General features: G+C 40.1%; 1 protein-coding gene across 1 annotated transcript in view; it reads left to right on the top strand.

The window, feature by feature from the left end:
- The window catches only part of MDFIC2 (MyoD family inhibitor domain containing 2), a 38,799-nt gene extending 17,105 nt beyond the window's left edge, over positions 1–21,694 (top strand). Inside the window, exons 2-5 of the mRNA XM_052678965.1 lie at positions 4,851–4,925; positions 12,143–12,211; positions 16,884–17,105; positions 20,723–21,694. Of these exons, the coding sequence (XP_052534925.1) occupies positions 4,851–4,925; positions 12,143–12,211; positions 16,884–17,105; positions 20,723–20,982 (626 nt within the window). The 3' untranslated portion in view covers positions 20,983–21,694. The remainder of the gene's footprint in view (positions 1–4,850; positions 4,926–12,142; positions 12,212–16,883; positions 17,106–20,722) is intronic.
- Positions 21,695–22,061: the final 367 nt, after the last annotated feature.

Genomic DNA, 22,061 nt, shown 5'->3' with positions numbered 1-22,061 from the left:
TCAAAAGAAAAAGGACACATTAGCAATTGAATATCTTCTGTCTCTTTAAAGTTTTAATACCTTGTACCTGTTAATAATAGGAAATATCCTTCTTCAAGAGTAGCATTTTCAAAAATTGGTAGGATCCTTTTGCTAATTCTAATCTTCTTTTAATAAAATAATTTGCTAAAAAGGATTATTAAAAAGCATGAAAATGGAAGGCCAATAGAAGTGTACAGCCTATACAATAAATAGTTAATGTATTTTCTAAATGAATGATTTAAAATAGCTATTAAAGTAAAGAGAATGAGCTTATGTTTCTAGTAATGACTTCTCTGCCTCAGAATGAAATCTGTAAATCCCTGATTGCAATTTCACATCCCAAAAGAACAAGCAGTCCTGGGACTGATGCTTATTGCCTTCATCATTAATACTAGCATACTACATGGGACTTTTATCACTAGTTTGAATATTCAGCCTTATACTTATGTATGCTCTTTATTTTAAATCTCATACAGTTATTTTCTGTCACAAAAATAAAGCCCTCCTTCAACAAGCCTTTTTTGTATGTACATGCATACATGTATACACAGACATTCAGTATAAGTACAATTTTATTCATAAGAGTGCATAATGATTCAGGCTGTGATTGTTAATAAAAATGCATTTCTAACCATCAAATTTGAGTCTATTATTCTAAGTTAATTGCATTTGCCCTAAAGAGACTTGCGACTGGCTGTCAGCCTATTTGTGTCAGTTCCATTTTATTCATCAGTCAATCTTGTCTCCTCTTTTTTCACATCCCATATATTGATCAAATAGATTTGTTAGCATGCCTCTGCAGCTTTAAAACACTTCCTGTGGCCTTCTCCAAGAGGAAGGTGATGTTTTGGTATGACCTGCCTCTGGTACCTTCACTATCAGCAAAACATAACACAACCCTGGCTCCCTGCTTAGCATTGAGTCCCCAGCTGCTGTATAAGCTTACATAGCGTCCGAAATAAGCATCATGTTAAGATCAGCAATAACAAGAGCTTAATGTTTCATTGACAAAAGGTTCAAGGGTCCACATGTATTGAGACAGTTGCTCAAGGTGTAGAAATGCTAAAAAAAATTGAGGAAGCAGTCTTTTGCTTTACCTACGATCTTAAAGAAGGCTGACAAAGCCTTCAGCTTTATGAATGTGAGATTAATCAAGTTTTCCAATCTTTTTATTAAAAACTGAAGAAATTCCTTGTTTTCTTCAAACAGGATTAATCTTCTCATTATCTGCCTTCAGTCACCTATACATTTAGTTTCTAGCCCAAGTTATTATTTTTACCATTATTATTTATAGCCAACCACTGCAAGGTGGAAGGGCGAGGAGCATGGACTAAACATTTCTTCCAAGAAACAACTCATTCCTGGTTTAAACTCTCCTATCAAGAGGGGCTGCCATGCCAGCAGGACACTCATCTCTCCCTTTGATTATTGCAGGATTTTAGGGCAGACAGCAGCTGCCACTATGAACACCACCCCGAAGGACACCAACCCTATTATAGCAGGAGCTGTTTTAATGCCAGTGCCTGTAGCTGCAGACACTCAAAATGCCCAGCTCCAAGATGATTATTTTTCATCTGGAACGTTTTTTAACAGTATTTCACAGCGAACAACCATGCTAAAGCTTCAGATGGCCAAAAATAATGCTCACATTTGCAATTGTCACAGACTGGTTAGCAATACTGCGCAATTCAGAAGTGCACAGCATGATGATAGTTTCAAGCCAAACTGTTGTGACCAGCTAGTATGGCATATAAACAGGAACAGAGAAGAACACAGCCTCAACATTTGAGACAACAAAGAAAGAGTGGAATGATTGCTACATAAAAGATATTTCAAAGACCTCCCAGAAAAGCAAGCATAAAAATCCCCAATAAAAAGGCTCAGCAAGAAAACTGTCACACCCCCTAATCCTCAACAGACTTTAACAAGATGTTTGCATGAACCAGAGATTGTCTCCTTCCCCAGAAGACAAAAGACACAGAAAACAATACTGTCTAGCATAGGATTAGGAGGCAAGAGACAGATAAAAAGGATTCCTTAACCTCACAATTAGAAACCCCAACTCTCCAGCCAAAAGGATAATCAGAAACAGACTGCAAACCTGTGTCACAATAATTGCTGCAGCTATTTTTACTCTTTGAAAGTTGATATATTTTCTGATTTTTATTATTTATTGCCACCCCAAGAAAGGTTTTGATGACCACTTAACTACAAGACAACTGCTGCTGACAAACCACAATTCAGCACACATGGCAATAACCTTTTATTCCCCATTCCTTGAATTTCCATCACCACCAACCAGGCAAGAATTAGATTATCGATGCTCATAGCAGCTATCCAGTAAACGTTTAATTAAAAGCAAAATTACCTGCACTGCACTGGCCTTCTAACAAATGGTTGTCTTACTGTGCCCTAAACCAGAAGCACACGCAGGATCCTCATGGCATAAGCATTTACTCCGGTTGAAAAGGAAACAACTTGGTTGTTATAATGAGCATCTTTAGCTTTATTTGGTACGAGGAATGTCTTTCAACAGAAGGCAGAGTACTGGCAAGTGTAGAAAACAGACTTGGAGGAGGAGGGATCCTGCAGTCTGGAAAGAAACTAGAGCCTGCAAAATTTGACCCTCCTGCAGTAGTTAAATGGTGACCATAAACTGTAATGGCCATAGAAGTTAACTGCATAAAAGTTTAAGACTCTTTCTGAAGCTGAACAAGGCAACCACAAGACATCGACAACCACATTTACAGGGCATATATTAACTCACAGCCACTTCTTCGGTGCCAAAACAATCGTATATGATTAAGAAGTGTACATGTTCCCACTTTACAGGAGATGATTTGAGGCATGCAGGAATTCAGTGCTTTGTTCGAGCACTTGGTGAGGTACACTTAGGATTTAAGCAGTCACCATCTCCAGTGGGCAGCTGATACAGGAAAAGAAAGGTACAGCACTTTTTCATACTGTCACTTTGTACTCTTGTGATTTTTTCTGTCTATGGGATCTTAAATTTCTTGCTTTAATTTCCGTGGTCCCGTTCCATGCAAGCTATACATCACAGTAGGGCTGCCACATATTCTGGAGGAGATGAAAGCAAGCTACTTGAAAGCACGTAGAGCTTGGCAGGGATGCCACCTTACCTATTACCATTTGTTACAGAAATATGTAAACACATCACACTTCCTAGAAGAGTCATGAAATCAATGCATGGAAAAGGCACAAATTCCCAATTATGCTAGGAATTTCAGATACAAAGCTTAGTTTGCACAGAATTCTTAGATGAAAAACAAGTAACATCATTTACAGACTTCTAAGTAAAATTTCTGGACCGTGAACTAACCATATACATCCCCAAGGCAGGTAGTACCAGCAAAGCAACACAGAATGCCAATCAGTGCAGGGAGGAGCAAAGGGTTTGATTTGTGTGGTGGCATGAGTAAGTTAACTTCCTCAGCAACCGAGCATCCCAGGGACTCCAGGTCTTGCCTGTGGGGTGGTGTAAGTGACCCACAGCAAACGTCCCCATGCCATCAGGACCTTCATTGCTGTCGTGCAGAGAAGCCAGCTACGCTCACATTAGGAGCCTGGGAACAGGGCTGTGGCACCCTGCTTGTTGTCTCAAAATCATTTCCAGCTCAAGTTTTCCTTGTTTTACAAGCAAGCTTCTGGTTGCCACTACTACAAACTCTACCTGGGATTTACAAGTTAGGTTTTTTCTTAGTTCACACATACAGCTCCAGATCTACCAAATAAATAAAGATCTGAAATTTTTATGAGTGACACCTGCATAGCACAAAATCCCACATACTGTAGTGCAGCAATGCCACCCAAGTATGCAGTCCTTCCCTCAAAGCAGAGGAGAAATGTGTATTGCTCCAGACACCATTACATTTCTGCTTTGTCATCATCATTGATTTTATGATACTCAGATACTACAGTGACAAAAGGCAGTGCAAAGCCCTAACACAGCTAAAAACCTGGGAAACTTCATCTTATTGAAACAGAAAAAGATAGGTGATCTGAATTTGAACCCCCAGCATATCACAAAACCTCAGCTCAGAAAATATGAGGGTATGAATAAGAGATGTTTAAATAATGACTTACTCTTCTTGCTTCAAAAACTGAGAGTCCAGCATCTATACATTTACCATGGATAGGAAAAGGATTGTGACAGTGCACACAGAGATCAGGCCTACATTCAGGTTCATTACCAGCATTTTCCTCGGTTGCAATTATTTTAATGACGACTTTTGCCTAATTAAGATTTTCATGATTTGGTGTAGGAAGCAGATACAACACCTGATATAGCATGTCCTGAAGCTAAGCACTTCCAATCAGCTTTAACAGCATTAGCTTGGTCCCTTACACAGCAACGCAGAGCCATTTCCCTGATCAGGTGAAAACAACTCAGACATCAGCCAACAAGAAGACATAGCCAAGATCATAAGTTTTACTCACTCAGATTCAGGGATGCTCCAACCAGCTGAGGTCCTCAGGGAGTTGCTGCTCCTCTGCTGAGTTGTGCTGACTGTATGGAAACCAACTGCATACCCTGGGGAAACATTACATCTCATCTGAAAGGCCAGAGAAAGCTGGGCCCTCAAGAGCAGAATTATCTCCCAGTTTCCATCTAGAGAACTTTGTTTCCTTCCTTGTGAAGTCAATCAGGAGACAAAGCCTCCAAGCCCAGCAGCCTGACTTCTAACTTCCCTCCAATAACAATGCAGCTTTATAAAAAACCAGTGTTTACATGGGGTAACAACCCCACCTCATCAGCTGAGGAGTTTTCCTGCTCAGTGAAGTCTTCCTTTCCCATTCTTGTTTTCCAGAACTGGACAAGCCCATCCTCCAGCCCCATGGAGACTCAGGTAAGATCCCCACATCCTCAGCTCCTTCTCCTCAAGGTACCATATAAATATAACACTGAAATGGCCCCTTTCATGAAAGAAGAGAGCATGAGGCATTCTAACTCCATGGGGAATATGAGCAAAGTGTTTCTTCCTTAATTATTGACTCATCATGTTTCAGTTTATCTCTTACAGAAGGAATATTTTTGTTTTTCTATGAATTAGTGAAATATTTCAAGGTTTAGTCCAAAATAACAGAACAAATTGCTGTGCAGTTAACTTAGCATATATACTCAAGAATACAAGGAATTTGCTTCTGAAAACTGAGCAAGAACCTCAAAGAACCAGCCCAAAAGCCAAATCTGCTTGTTTTAATTTGCTAAACCTCAGACAAAACACAAAGAAACAGTAAGTTCCTAAAAGCTGCTGTTGTACACCTTACCTGAAAAATAACCACAACCTGTGCCTTCATTCTACCTGTATTTATCTACTGAGGAAGCAATAACAGCCATGGCCTTCCTTCCCAGCTGACAGCATTTTCCTGATTGAAGGGGTGTAACCCTTCACAACCACCTCAAAACCTTCAGAGCAAGGGAAGATCAGTCATTTTTTAACCCCTTCCTACACAGCCACAGCAGATTTTGAATATCTGTCTGCTCTCTTCTGCTGATGACCTTTGGTTGTAGAGTCCAAACAGAGCCAACCCAAACTTTTCAGATTTTGGAAGCAGCCCTCAACAGTCTTTTCTCTTACTGTTAATTGGGGAGTTGCTAATTAGAGGTTGAACACACCAGGCTGGGCCTACCAGTAACAGTGAACTGGCTCTATTAAAGTCCACATCATCCAAAAATGTTCCATAAGCATCTTGCCCCCATAAAAGTAATCCTCAGCACAGTGTCTAAGACCCTGCTGATGCAAGCCAACAGCCTACCACTATTTGTATTGCACGCACACAGGATGCAAAATTTCTCTGGTAGTTAAAGGACACTTCTGGGCTTTGGTGGGCAAGGTCAAGCCAATGTTAGTCTACTCTGATAAAGCATGAGGAGGTAAATCATTCTGTGCAACTCAGAAGTCACTCAGATGGTACTTTTGGTGTTCCCCCCCCCCCTCTCGTGCTTTTGTTCTGTCAGTCTGAAGAGAACAGCTCGTGTGATGTAATTTAGAATGGAGCTTTTTTAAAGCTTTCACTCAGGAAAAGCTTCAGGAGCTCTGGGGGTATAGCTTAGCTCTGAGAAACAGAAAGAAAGCAAGTTTGCATTGACAGCTTGATCCCAGAGAGAGGTGGCTGCCTGCTTGTCTAACAGGTCCTCTGGGTCTGGATGAGGCAGAGACAGAGGAGCAGTCATATTAAGTGAACGTGCGCTGCCAATGTTAAAGGAACAATTACCATTATTCTGCATAGTTCACTGTTTGCTACTGCGATTTCCTTCAATAAAACCTCTTTTCACTTGCCAATTGGAGCTTGTCATGTAACAATATTTCTTATGCACAATACACATACTAAAATGCCCCTGTGTTTTTAATACATTTATAGTTGTTAACAATAGCGGTATAGTGACAGAAAAAATGTACTTGCTTTGAATACAGAATAGACTGAAAAAAGAACAAACCAGAGACCCTCTTCTTAAGGATTAATGGGGTTAAGTTTTTCCTAAACAGAATGTTAAAGCATGACACCTCTTCCATTTCATTCACACCCAGGTCCTAGGCTGTGACCTCCTTGCTTTTAAGGGGAGGTCTACCTGAGCCTTCCTGAAACTTCTGACTTGAGGAAGTGTTGAGGAGGGGCACGAGCTCCTCCAATGGGTCTTCTCATCTATCATTGTGTCTATGCAGCCCTACAAGGGTGCTGCTCCTTGGGCTTTGGCAAGCTCAGTGCCCCGTGCCCAACCAGCCCCCTGTGCATGGCCCACATCAGGCACCAGGACAGCTCTTTGGGAGTGCAGTTCCATGCAATACAGGACAGTCGGTGTTAGGGAGATTTCAGGAAATCTGTAGCTCTCCTCTGAAAGTCTGTGTGTACAATGAAGACTTTGTACTTGTACTACACATGCCAGTGCTACAAAGCCAGGCAGAAACGACCACAGTGAAGGTGCTGTGGTGAGAAGAATTTAAGTGTTTGCTGGTGATGGGGCTGAACCTAGTATTTCGTGTGCTCAAATGATCAAGCAGCTATTTGGAAACATTAGGAGCACAGTTACGAAGGCAACTTTGTTCTGCAATAAGGTTCATCATTTCTAAGAACACTGCTTTGTTCCAGACATTTTTGTATAAACGGGGAGGGACATCTTGAGTTTCACTGCTCTCTCCTACTCTATCCAGGAGTAGTGAATGGTAGGCTGCATTTTTCAGTGTACTTTAAGAAATCATGCTGGTTTGACGGTGTTTTCCCCCACCAAATTCAAGTGCTGACAGCCTCAGATCTCCTCTGGCATTAATGCTGTGCAATGATATCTTTGTGACCATAACTGCCAAAGACCACAGGATGCAAAAGGAAGACATTGTGTGACAAGCTCACAAATTCTGACTGTAGCTGCTCTCAAATTTCAACTTCTCAACAGATAGAGCTTACCAAATATGAAACCTTTCCAAATTTAATGACAGAGAAAAAATACTGAAAAAGAAACACCTTTGTAATAAATTCAGTAGTAGTACATCTACAAATGTCTCAAACTAAACAGTAAGCAATTGCACAGGCATGTCCATCAGTAAGATTTACCTTTAGTTACTGTGCCAACACATTAAAGAAACCCCTGCCCACTTCTTGGCTCTCCGTTCTGGTTGGGTTTGGTTTTTGAAACTTGATCATATTGGCAGACAGTCTTAGCCTCACCAATGGGGAGAGCAATTAACCCTGAGAGGAAGGAAGGAAGGCTGAATTAATGCAGCAGTGCTGCTGAGAAAAGGATATAACAATAATAAGTTTTGTTTTTCTTTCATTTGAAAAATAGCACAATCAATTCAGACAAGATAATGAATCAGAATCACCAGCTTCATGTTGAAAGTGAGAAATAAGGAGAATATAGGAGTTCTGAGTTATCTATAAAACAGGAAGAAAACAAAAGAGGAAGTGGAAAGACTTTGTTTCTCTTTACTACAACTTTCCAGGGCTGTTTTATGGGATAGAGCTGTCACATGACCCAAAAGTCCAATCTAAGGCTTAAAATCAGCGTCAGAAATTGCTGCTCCTTCAAAGCATGAAGGCGTATATGAAACACCATGAGGTCCTGCTGCCTTCTGCACTAGCTTCTCTTACTGTCATGGATAAATTTCACACTGTCACAGCAACTAGGACACAAATAGAGATGCGAAGAAGAACTTGGTAGGAAAGGAAACAGGGCCTGAGGCAGAGCGTGGAAGATCTAACTTGGAAATAAACCCTGGGGGCTCTGGCACATCTATCCCAAAGGATGCACAGCCATGTCCTGCACCCGAGCCCACTGGTTTCTGTGACCTGTTGACCAGCTGAAGTTACTTCTCTGCTGCAGTTTCATACTTAATCCCAAAGCTGTGAAGTTGCTGTGAAAACCCAGTGATTTATCCAGGGTGCATCAGTTAAGATCCCCAAGGACCTGGCGCTGAGCTGTGGCAGTGCATGGCTCTGGGTGCGCACCTGCAAACCATCCTGGGAAAGTGCCACAAAAGCTGTTGTGAATTTTGCTATTGTGCTCCTTGGGAGCATGAATTATGTCTGGTGTCTAATGCAGATGATGATGTTTGATGCAATAGGCCCTTTTGAATTAGCGCATGAAAACCATAAAGTGTTTGGTCTCCCCTTTTTTCAAAGTCCATTGCGACTGTGAAGTGTAAGTGAACAACATAAAATTCACACTGATCCTTTCAATTCTTTTTTAAGCATCCTGAAATCCAGCTACTTTTTTTTTTTTTCCTGGCTGTACATCCTTACTTTTTATAGTTAAAAGTAATTTTAAAGCAAAAAAGAACATAAACAATATACACTGACTCTTGACACGCCATTGCTTTCTTAAACTAGAATAATAAAAATTTGCAAATGAACAAAAGAGTGGGAGGAAGATATCTGATTTACAATGTTTTTGAGATAAAGAACACTATAAAAAAAGATCAATGTGAATAATAAAGCATTGTTAACTGAGTCATGACATTTCTATTCTCAGTGAAGATTTGAACAGTAGAGCTCTGCAAATGAGCACCTTGTGCCATTTTCAAAGTGGGAGGAAGACATATAATTATAATTTTTAAAGTGAAGAGAATTTTTTAAAAATCTCTGTTAAAAAGTTTATTGAAAAACATATCGACATATCAGTGTGACATAAATTACTTTAATTTTATTAAACTAGGAGAGGGGAAAACCTCTTTTTGAAGACTGGCTGCGGAAAGCATTCCTTGAAAAGAATTTTCTTTATTAAAAACTCTTTTCCGAAGATGAAACAGCACTGAATGTCAGCACTACCGTATATTTATTCTGTAACTCTTCCAGCAGCTGAGATCTATAAAAGAAACATATTTTCAAAACAGTTTTAACCTCCATTGTCTTGATCGTTCATATTAACGTTTTTCATGTCACCTATTGAAATCCCTTAAAGGAACCTTTTATTCAGTCAAAATTAATGAAGCCGTTTTCTTAAACAGCCTCCAGAAAGTAAAAAGGATGTAATGTTATGCATTTTATTTGACATATGTTCTCTGCCATTTCACTTGTTTGTGTGACGAGAGCAAAACATCATATATGTGTTATCAATTCTGCAGAGAAAAGTGATTTTGAAAGAGAAGAAAACTAACTGTGCTCTTGCTGTGTGTGCAGTTTAAACTCAGAGTAAAAATACAGCATTGATCAGATTACCCCAATTGAGTCATTTAGTGCCTTAGCATTCCTCAAGTTAGGGCCCAGCTGTGAAATCATAGCTGGGGCCAAACTTTGCTGCTAGGTGTGTGCACATGGCTCCCATTTTCTTCAAAGGGAATGGCACACATGGCCAATATTTAACTTTCACCTCTTCCATTTTTCAGCTAGCAGAGCCAGAACCAATGCAGGCAATTTAATAGAATTAAAAATATAGTCAAGATTTCCAAGACTTACTAGTGATTTGGGCTATATAATTCAATACACCTCAAAGCGCAGATGCTGAGCATATTCTAAAAATCAGGCCATCTCAAATGTCCTATTTTTAAGCAAGTAAAATTGTAAATCACTTTGAGCATTTTGGCCATCAGATTCTAACAGCCAACAGGGTGCAGGATACCTCTTCAAAATTCTAAGTTCCAATTTCTGGGTTGGCTGAGATGCCTGGCTGACTTATCACTTCCCATCCCATTTTGGGCACTATGGTGTTTGCTCTCATTTCAGCCCTCTGCCATTACCAGCAGGGATTGAACACAGCATGGATGCCCACCTGCAGTATCTGCCTCCTCAAGAAAATGTAGGGTACAGAGCAGTGAATCCTTTGGAATGGACCACATGACTTTGAGGTGCTAGTGCCTCATAGGTACATAAGTAAGCATCCCAAAGCAACTTCTAAATGCCCCAAGGTATATGCAGATCTTCATTTCAGCTCAAGGTCAGGTGTAAAACTTTCCTACCATCCTTCCTGACTCTTCCCTTCGTTTTCCCCCAACTCCATCTGTTCCTCACCCATCCCCTTCCCTCCACACTCGCCTCCCTCTTCTTCCTGTGTCCATCTGTTCCCTCCTTCCTCAGTACGAGCTGGGGAAGGGAATTCAGTCATTCACTGAACAGATTTCAAGACGAACACCCTCCCTTTCCCATTCTAACTTCATTCATCATGGTAAAAATCATAATGAATAGAAATGTTGAAGGTGAAAATTTATTAGGGATTGTGTTGCTTTCTTATATCAAAAGCAGTTAAAGCTACATATAAACATTGGCTTCATTCATTTTTTTAATATATGATATAATTAGTGAGAAATATTAGTGGAAGTGCTTGGTATGCAGTCCATCAACACATGCCTGTCAGAGTTTAGGATCTGGGCCAAAATCTTTTGCTAGTCCTCTGATAGATTTATAATAAGCCTATAGAAGGTTTTACAGTCAGCTGGGTCACTAATTCATAAAGTTAAAATGTATGCAATGAGGTCAAAAATTCACTATTGATAAAATGCCCCCTCCAGGGATTGCACCATTAACTGTGTTACTGCAACGGCAAAAAATAAAAATAAAAAAAGAAAAGTAAACCCAGAGCTTCTGTGAATTACCAGTCCATCATCATAAATCAGAAGAGAAGAACTTGCACAAGTTCATGATGTCATACAAATATTTATAGCCTTGTGTACTATTTCCTGTTGCCCTATTATAAAAATAAGTCTCTAGAACCCTTGTATCCTCAACCCTGAGCTCAGCAAAATGCAATGAGCATGAGACCATGAGTGCACCTATGATACTAGTCAGGATCTGCCTGGGCTTGTTGTAGGGGCAAGCCCCCATCCCACTTTGTCTCTCTGACTCCGGGTGAAGAAGGAAGACAGATTGAATACTCCAAGCACTGCATGGGAAATGGATGGATAGGCAAGTGCAAGAGAGGTGGAGGAGCTCAGCACTCACATGAGAACCTCGGGCATCTTGTTCACCAGGAGGGCTAAGCTATGGAGGCTGGGCCTTGAGAGTGTCTTCCTTCCTCCTCCTTCATTGGCCTTTCAGAAACCTCATCTAACGGCTCTAGAGTACTTGGGAATGGATGATGGCCTCCAGTTCATTACAAATATTCCAGTCCCAACACTTTCTGTAACAAATCACAGAATCACAGAATTGTAGGGGTTGGAAGGGACCTCCAGAGCTCATCGAGTCCAACCCCCCTGCCAAAGCAGGTTCCCTACAGTAGGTCGCACAGGTCAGCATCCAGGCAGGTCTTGAACATCTCCAGAGAAGGAGACTCCACCACCTCCCTGGGCAGCCTGTTCCAGTGCTCCATCACCTCACTGTAAAGAAGTTCTTGCGCATGTTTGTGCAGAACTTCCTATGCTGCAGTTTCCAGCCGTTTCCCCTTGTCCTGTCTCCACTCACCACTGAAAACAGTCTGGCCTCGCCATTCTGCCCCCCACACCTTAAATCAAAGAACTACTGTGCCTGTGTTGATCCCTTTGTCCTGACCCTTCAGATAAAACTTTCTCAAGGAATGAGATGACCTTTAAAGTCTCTTCTAACCCAAGCCATTCTGTGTCTCTATGAAGGAAGCATGCTTGTCTCCCCTAAATGACTGGTGTTTGGAGAAATTTCTGTGCTGAGCCACATCTATTTACAGTATTTCTCTGTAACGTTGTGTTATTTTTCCACCAAGACAGCTGCACCAGCTCCTTGCCTCTCCCAGTTCTCCATGAGGTGATGCTGAGCAGTGAGGACCACCCAGGTAAGCTGGCAGCCCCATGCATGTGGCACATCACACCATGCAGCTGCACATCTGGCCTCCCCTCACATTGCTGCAAATAATTATTTAAAGAAAAAATGGTGTCCTTTAGACAGGTGACCAAAGGTCATTTTCTTACTTCCTTTTCTCTCTCTCTTTTCTGGAGTTTGGGTTTCATTTTTCTGTGAGTCTGTTCAAACCGACTGAGTTCAGTTCAAGTGTTTAAACTTACAAGTTATCCTCCATCAGGTCTGATGTAGCTCTGCTGGCTCCATCTCAGGACTGAATGGACATGGCACTCAGCTCCTCGAGTGACGAGCACGTGCTATATTGAATAGACAGGCAGTGACAGCAGTGCATAGGATAGGGAATGGCAGGGAGATCAGCCAGGCATTCCTTCAGTGTTTCTTGTGCACTGATATACGAAGATGCCTCACGGTGAAATTAAGAAGTTACACATCCTAAACTGCCAGAGTTTTCCACAGAATTCACTGTTAACCCTTGGGACTCCTTGCCCCAGGAACACAAAGCTGGGGCTGCAGCCAGGGTGGATTGGGAACAAGTCCCATCGGTGAGCGGAGCCACACACCCACTTGTCCCTGGTTGTAAGATGTACATGAGCTCTATATGGCTCTGCAGCATTGCCCATATTGCTTCAAGCCCTGTCCAGCAGAACGCAGCCATCTCAGTCCCACAGTCCCTCGCCAAAAGAAAGCAGACTTAAAGCCCTTATACGCCATTGTATAACAACTAATTTCTAAAGTACGCTAGGAAATTCTACCTCCTGCTCTCCAGGGCTGGAAGACCCTGGTTTGTGCCTGAGCCAATGAAGAGAAATAGGGGTCAGACGACCTGCTGTAAATACCAGTCTCAAACAGCACCGCCGCTCCTTGCTATTAACAAGAGGGATCTGTGGCTGGCATCAGTGGGAAGCAGGTGATTTACTTTGTGCTTTCATGAATTCAGACGCTGTTGTCAGTGGCCTGAATCACCCGGCTTAATAAAACGTCTCAATACTCACATTAAATTCCTACTATTTGTCTTTAATACAAACATGGGTAAGCAATCCCAGTTCCCTGCTATAACAGTCCAAGCAAGCCCCAGCTTCCCTGGATAAAGAATAAATTGGCTACTCCGGGATACTCTTTAAAATTGGTGCATTAAGGGAATTTGCCCCTAACTACCTCTAGCAGTCTAACCAACACAAAATAGCTTGAGATCTTTTTTATCACAATGCACCTATTTTTCCCTTCTAATCCAGTTCAGTGAGTGATTTCTACCTGTTAAAAATGGGCATCTGCAGATGTGTGGAACTGTGGACACAGGCTTTTAGAAGACAGTAACGAAGTTTCACCTCCTGCCCATCTCCATCTCTCCGCAATTTTTTTTTAAACATTCTCATTTAAAAGCAGTCATAAATAATACCAGCTGTACATAATATATATATTTTAAATCCTGTTTGGCTCTGCTTATTTGTTCTCATCTCTCAGCCTATTGCTGCACCGTGCAGAGACAAACTATAAAAAAAGGAAAAAGAAAAAAAAGCTAACCCCTTTTTTATGCTGGTCTAGCATAATCTTTATTTCTTTAAACACTTTGTGCAAACATTAAATTGATAAAAGACATAATGTAGAAGGACCCACAGCTGAACTGAAGGTAATTGCATAAAAATGAAATGGAGACCTATAATTGTACACTGCTTTAGCCTCTATCGCACTGTTTTCTGGAAGCACGGATCTCGCTTGTCATAGCAACTTGCTTGTTACGGTGATTGCATGAAGACTTGATCTAGCTGTACAAGACAAGTATAACATTACTTGAAGGGAGCTTTTCAAACTAAGAGTCTGACACTAAAATGTACTGTATTTTCAAAGATATAGTGTGCTTTAGCAAACAGAAGAGTCCTTGAATGACAGCTTTTGTTACCCTTTTGTTTGATGGTGCTGTATTGAAAAATTCAGGTTATGTCTATGCCTTTCTATTTCTGGTTTTGATTTCTCTTCAACAGCACTTCAAGAATAAAAATTAACTTGAAGCATGAATAGTGGAAGTCGGTGGATACAGAAAATGTTAGTCTGGCATTTTCTGATTACTTCCGTCTGATTTTTTTCAGTCTCGTTTGTTGAATGCTCAAATGCATTCCGTGGGCCATTGTGTTGTGGCAAAATAGGGGAACTGAACAGATATATTGCAATTTAAAATATATCCAGCTTAGACATTAGGGCCAATTTTGAAAGGGGGAAACGATACAAAATGTCATTCTTGCATAGACCTTTCAATCTGACCCACACGTATTCAACTGCTCAGCCCATGTTCAGCTCTCAGCCTGGACGAATAAGATCCATTTGTAAGACTGGCACCTGAATACCAGGTGGGGCATGTGCTTTTTGGACCCACAAATCAACTGTTATCCAATCATAGCAATGCATGACCAGGAGGACATTGCTTCCTCCAGATCTCTGCTACTTCCATTAACATCACCTTTCTAGGAGATGGAATATTATTGGAAGAAAGCACAGGGGAAATTGTGATATGTCATTGATTTATAAACACTGGAAAATAGTAGTTACTGTACATACAAGTACACCCAAATTGCATGAATTTTCACATTTTGGATTCAAGAGGTTAATCAAGAAGTAGGAGAGGAAAAAAGCTATACTTACTGCTCTGGAAAAAAAGCTATCAACAAATTATTATAGTCAAAAAACCACAGACATATTTGTCCAGAACTCTCATTTCCTTCAATCAAGTGTGCAACCTACAGGCTTTGCACTGCTGCATCACACCCTGAGGAGCTGCTGCCTCTTCTGCCCTTCTCAAGTCTCACCTGTGGCTTTCTGTCATCCTAATGCTCACAAAACCTGACAGCTGTAGGTTTCCAAGTCCCCTCTCCGTGCCACTACTGCCTTACTGCCTCCTTCCTTCCATTTCTCCCTATCCTACCAGTCACTCTTTGCCTAAGGCCAACCTGTAGACTCTCTGGGACAGGGAAACCCACAGTTCCTTTACAGCAGACCTTGTCTTTACTGCTAGTTCACAATCTAGAAAAAAAAATACCTGCCAACAAACATTTTATAACCGTGATTTAAAACAAAAATGAATACACTATCTTAGCATTTCCTCTTATCCTCTTCCATGCTATCACTCTGATAAGCTCTGCCCAGCTTTCTCACTCTTGGAAACACCACTGCATGAAGTTGACAGCGTAATAAAATCTGACTATGGGTAAAATCTTATATGAAATTTTCACTCATTCCATAAGTGGACAAAACAGAGAGGACTTGGAGTCTATATTCTCCATCACCCTGTAGTAGAAAACAACTTCTAGGAAGATCTTCACCTTTTCTTCTCCAGGATCAAATCCAGCTCCTTCTGCCTCTCCTCTTACATCTGGCACACCTCACCATTTTGCTGAGTTCCATCAGAGACAGTTATACCTCAAACCTTCACTTCTCCTAGCTCAAGCCCAATGTTCACAATTTTTTATCCACTCGTCTTGCAGTCTATTCATCCTGCCCAAATTTCCTTTTTTCTGCCACAAGTATAATTGCAGGAGCTCAACTGCAAGGTTTCACTCTTTATCAATCTTTTCTTGGCTTTTATTTAATATACAGCAGGCATCAAAGGTACCTGAAAAACAAGAGATAAGCAAGATCTCTCCTCTGGCTCCTTGCATCAGAAAGCAGACTAACTGATTTAGAGTATTTATGGATCCCCTTTGAAAGTAACGTTTGCAAAACAGAGGTGTTTGTAAAGATTGATTTTCTGTATATAGCTTAAGATCAGCATATCACAAGATTCAAGCAAGATAAAAAGTGAGGCTGTGCTTGATGTGAGGTGCAGGAGTTAATCAGTAGAAGATAAGAACTAATGAGGTTTTATCATCCCAGCAGTAGAGCAAATGACTGTGTTTCTTGGACTCTTGATCACTTTGGAAAATAAGTGTAACTGTACATCAACCCATGTTTATCTGCTCCTAAGTAGTTCCTCAAGGATACATTGAGCTCAGAACTCTTCTCCCCTAATAGGGACTTAGAAGTAAGCTCTGTCTCTGGTTTCTGAGATGACTCTCTGGAACAATGATGGCATGTGAAGTATCTCATCTTATAGCTGAATTTCGGGCCAACAATACAAGCATGTGTAGTAGTTGATGAAGTAGTAGATGAAGTTATAACAAAATTTGAAGCAAAGATAATCTGATTTTCTTTGCAACAAGACATTGAACCATGGTCAGCTGGCACAGCTCCATCTGGGTACTACCTACACACACTGTTGGCTGTAAATTTAGAGAAACAAGAGCTGCTGTTGAAAAACCAAATTATTGTTTTGCATTCTCACATATCACAAACTGAAGTTAGAACATACTCCAAATAGATTTCAGCTGAGGTTACAGTTCTGTTCTCTCTTCTCACCTGATCCCACCCAGTGGAAGGGAGTTATTACTTAGCCTATAAATCCTCTGGTTTAAGAGGAAACCCTCGAGTGCAAGTTTACAATTGCTTGCTTGATGAATAAACTTCACGTATGTAAAGAGACTGAAATCATCAAACAGGGTTAGCCCTTAGAAATAAACACCTATAGGCTTGGAAATTCTGCATATGTTATTCCCTCAGATCTATGCCTTAGTACCACAAACAAGTCTTTCTTTTTCCTTTTTTTTTCCTAATCCCACCAGAAAACCAGCTTACAAATGAAAAACATACAGATGAAAAGACCGTGAAAGGTATTGTTATGAGTTCTGTCGCAGAATTTAGCATGGCAGACACTTCATCAAAAGAAACCAAAAATGAGAAGAAATTGTCAGAAGCAAGCAGATCATCCATTGCTTCCCTGGAGAAATGCAGAGAATTCACCTACATTGAAGATGATGCATCAGTTCATCAGAGAGACAGTGATGGTATGTTTGGTAAAACAAATTGCATTTCTAAATAACAAGCACTTCAGAGCACAATGCATATCTAACTTGAAATAAATGCTTACATGCTTAATGGGAAGTTCAAGAACATAGCCAAAAGCAGTAATAAGTAGCTCTATTGCCATTTTCTCATTTGAGTGATGAGAATCTGTAGAAGAGAATCTTAAATTTTCAATGATATTGAAGTCATAGAAGAGAAGCTTACAGCCTACAGAGCTGCTGTGCTCCCCTACATGTAAACATACACATTGCTAAAGCATAGCCTGATCTTGGGCTATTGACCAGAGCTGTGTCACCTTGTGAGATACAGGAGCTGGTCTTTCTAATTGTACAAGAGCATGGGTTAAGGAGCAGAGTATCTGTGATTTTGTTATTGTTAAAGAAGGAACCAAGAAAGAAGAGAAATGGTTGTGCCTGTAACAGACCATGGGCTATGACTCCTGGTAATGTAAATAGCATGACAGCCCTGATTTTAGTGAATAACCAGCACTTAAGAAGTTATTCCTGGTTATTAGCATAGATGTGAAAAAAATACTTATGTGAATCATTTGTAAAGTTTCTAATGTGTGTCTTATGCAATAATGGATAAGTGTTTCATATCAAGCAGCGCTGAGATCTATCATGGATGTGATAAAAATGATCCCTGAATTAAGAACTTCTGAATACAGGTCAACACAATAAACTGCAATGCTGTCATGGAACAACTACCACCTCTGTTGTAACAGCGATCCTGTAACAAAAGTGGTGTCTCTGTCACTTCTGTTAGAACACATTTAATTTCAGTGAAGGGCAGTCAGTGTTTATTGCGTTTAAGGGACTCATCCTCCAGCCCAGATACTCACTGTTTTCTGAGTTTATCAGATCAGGCCCCTCCATCATTACTGGCACACAGATGTGCACATATGATGAAAATAGCAGATTTCATAATCCTTAAAAAGCAAAAGGAATCAAGAAAAAAAATAATTAAAAAAAAAAAAAAAAAAAGCCACGCTCAATTAATAATGTTACATACTGGATGGAAGCCAAGAGAACCAAAGGAAACCAGATTTGCGGTTGTCACTGCATACTCTGCTCTCCTTACTCTGACAAGTTACTGCTTACTTCACACACCTAAAAGGCTAAATCCTACTCACTGGTGCATGGGGGATCTCTGGAAGCAGAGCAATTGGAGATGTGCTGAGAAAAGAGCAGATCCAAAGCTCAGAGGTCTCACCGTGCTGGCCCTGGTGGCATGAGCAAGCTCTAGTCCAGGTTTGTGCTGAACAGAGGGCAAACTGGCAGCCACCAGACAGGAACAGGAAAAACTAGAGATGAGGCAGGCTGGCTAAATTATTATAAGTTCTTCTTTTGTGGTAATTAATCCACTTATGTAGAGAATGAGAGCTGAGGTCATTGTTCTCACTGAGATAAATGCAATAACGTCTTTTTGCAAACAGCGGGGAAAACAGAAGAGAAAACAGGAGATTGCATCTCCTTTTATGCAGTTTGTGGCTAATTTATTTTCAAATATATAAATGAATGCATAGGAATGGATGCTTAATTGCTAATATCTATTATTTATATACATTACCCCACTTAAAACAGGACAAAAAAAGCCTCACACATGCAGATTTTTCGAAATGTGTTACATCCATTATCACAGTTCATGGTGTGTGCTCTGATGGGAATTTAAAAGCATCTTTACTGCACATCACAGACTCTGTGCCGAAACATTACTTTGTTATTAAAATCTCGTGCTTTTTGTGTGTTCCTTCTCCTGGATGGAGCCCTAAGGATGGTACCTTTTCTGTGAAGATTACAGAAGCACCAATATAGTGAGCACATTCAGGAAAAGAAAAAAAAATATATTAGAAAACAGATCTCTGGAGAGGAAAAAAAAAAAACTAAAAGGAAAGATCCTTAATTGATACATGATTTTGAATATGATCTCTTGTATCTAGGTATAGAAAGGAAATTTCATCAACACATTAAGAAAAATAGTGTTAATTACACCGTAGGCTACTGGATAAAATGATTACATTTTCTACACTGTAAATTTCATACAATTAAATGCAGCAGTGTCACCTTATAAAATGTTTCAATTTTATAATTATTTCAGTTCATTTACTTAGAAAAAAATGTAAGCATGAATTTACTCAGTATCACCAAAATCTAGTCATTCTTATTCAACAGAACTGACTTAGAAGTTAGTTGTGCTTGTCTGAACCTAAATAGATCTTGACATATTTAAATAAGTATTAAAATTGATAGCATTGATGATGATATGCTACTTAGAAAGGAGTTCAATCACACGCTATTTGTTCTTGCTACCTGCTATAGCTGCCTTTTTTTGTATACATAAAGACACTGGAATGATTTTTAATTTTGTTTTCCATCGAAAAATCTTTCATAAAAATAAAAAAGAAAGAAAGAAAAAAAACGAGCATAATTCTGGAAACTTCCTGGCAGTGAACTTTATGTTACGTGAGATAAAAAAATGCCACAACAGAACCAGTGCAGTTGAATGAGTTCACAGTTAGTCATCCCAGGGCAAGAAACGCGGATGTAACCATATGCTTTCCTGAAAGAACCAATGAAAAGACATTCGTGTTGTTGAAAGCATTTTTCTTTTCCAAAAACAAGAAGGGGGAAAAAATGGAAACGTTTGGTTCTTTGCGATCCAACAGGATTCACACCGTTAGAATCTCACACCTGCTTGGAGCCCTGCTGCACTCCACCAGCTTCCCCAGATGCCATAGTTCAAATTTGGGGTGGTAACAAATCGAGTGTTTTTTTTTTTTTTTTTTTTTTTGAGGGAAGTGAATAGAAAACAGACAGGCATCATCCTTCCTGATACTGTTTTCCAATTTTTTGTCTCATTTTGGAAGTTGACAAGGCTGTAAATGAAAAGGTGGTAAAATTTGGGAGTGAAAGTAGAAGGGCCTTGGGCTGAGAATCCCATCACAGTGCCCTCTGTAAATGTGGTTCTCTGTATTTGCCATTACCTCTTCTCTTTGGCTAGGCCATTTAGCAGTCATTAAACAGTTCTATGGAATCAAACCTTTAATAGAAGCCAAACTGGAAGTAGGTGAGGAATCTGTAATTGTTTTCTTTTGCCCTGTACTGTGTGTAGCTCTCATTAGATCATCTCAGTCCTCATCCAGATACCACATCTAATTCATGGGCAAAGGTCACCACCCATCCAGAACAACCAAGTACAGCAGTAAGAACCAGACCTGGAGAGTCTGAGGACCTACTCTACTCTCCACAAAAGCTTTGGGAGTCTGTGCATTGACTTCCAGCAAGGACTGAATCAGAGCACAGCAACAGGCAGCCCAGAAAAGGTTTCCCAAAAAAAAAAAGATTCAGTACCGAATTACTTGTAGGCAAAAAAAATACCCTTGAAAGAGTTTATTTGGGGGGAATTCTTTTGTTGATTTTTTTTAACAAAGAAATTCTTTAAAGAAATAATTGCAGCAGTCTGATTGTTTTCATCTTTTTGTATTTCCATAGTGTCAAATTAAAGGACTTATCTCATTTTTGCATGATCACAGCAGCACAGTATTGGTTAATCAAGCATGCCCTTTTTCTCACGTCTCCCTGCTTTTCCTTTTTCTTAGATGAATGTGCAACACTTATCCTGGCCTGCTTGTTCTGCCAGTTTTGGGACTTTCTTATAATGCTGCCTGATACCTGTGAACACTGGCTGATAGATACCTGTTGTCCATCCAATAGATACTACCAGACCTCCGATGAAGACCACTCCAACAATGACTGCAACTGTGACTGTGACATTGATTGCAGCCTCTTTGAGTCCTGCCATGAGACTGGTGAATGCCTGGAACTTGCCATGGAGATTTCTGAAGTCTGTTATCGTTAATAGGAAAACAATGGACAAAAACCCTGAAAACAAGGGATTGGACAGAGTACAAGGAGACTTTTTTTTGGGAAAAAAAAAGAAAAAGATAACAGGAATGTTTTCCAGCCGGACTATGCCATCATGCTGCTTTCACCCTGGAGGTCTGTATATTTGTAACATACTGGTTCTATGATAATAAAGGGCAAAAAAAAGGTTTCCTCCTTTGCCATAGAAAACAACAGAATTCCTAAGTGCCAAGTGTGCTCAACGTGTTACCCGCTGCCAGTGCAATGCTTTTATAAAACCCTAATTGCTTTAAACATGGATTTCCCCCGTTCACAAACACAGAATGAATTAGGACATTCTTTTAAGACTGATATATATTAGTTCATCTCCCTAATGGATTCATACATAAACATGTATTACACATTGTTGGTTATTATTAATAATGTATGATACAGCATCATTTTATAATTAAAAATTTATTTATTCAATCTCTTAAAACACACTTATATGTTCAGTTTAGGTAGAAAAGAAAATTAAATGAATTAGAAACCATGCTAGCTGTAATTACAGCAAATGCCTCTAAAAATCTCCAGTGAGTTTTGTGGAGGAAGCACTTTAACAGGGTAGTGCAACTCGACAGTGTATTAATGTGCGTGCCTATGGTTATGTAATAACAGGTTATGCCTATTGTTCATTAGTTGTAGAAAAGGACTCCTTAAGTGTCATTAGCCTAAATGGGAATTGACTGCACACTTCCAGAGGAGAATTACCCCATGGATAGCCAGTAACTCCTTTGCCTGATTTTCATTTGCAAGATTCCTGCAAGCAGCAGAATATTGCCATCTATTCTAGTGGAAACAGGCATCTCCACCTGTGCACAAAAGATTACAAAATGACAGTATCTATCCTGGTTGTGCTTTCAGACTCCTTCCATCTCTTTTTCTGATGGCAGGTCTGATTAATAAAAAGGAAATACATATTGTGCATCACACATATGACAACAAAAGCATGTAAATTCAGCTGCCTCAGGGTGCAGAACGATCGTATTAAGCACAGAGGAAAATACAGAATTGCTTGCTCACATTAGATATTTA

This window comes from Tympanuchus pallidicinctus, unplaced genomic scaffold, assembly GCF_026119805.1.
Source record: "Tympanuchus pallidicinctus isolate F22 unplaced genomic scaffold, pur_lepc_1.0 scaffold17, whole genome shotgun sequence".
Classification (NCBI taxonomy): domain Eukaryota; kingdom Metazoa; phylum Chordata; class Aves; order Galliformes; family Phasianidae; genus Tympanuchus; species Tympanuchus pallidicinctus.
Note: the sequence above shows the minus strand (reverse complement) of the source record. Positions and strands in the feature narration are given on the sequence as shown.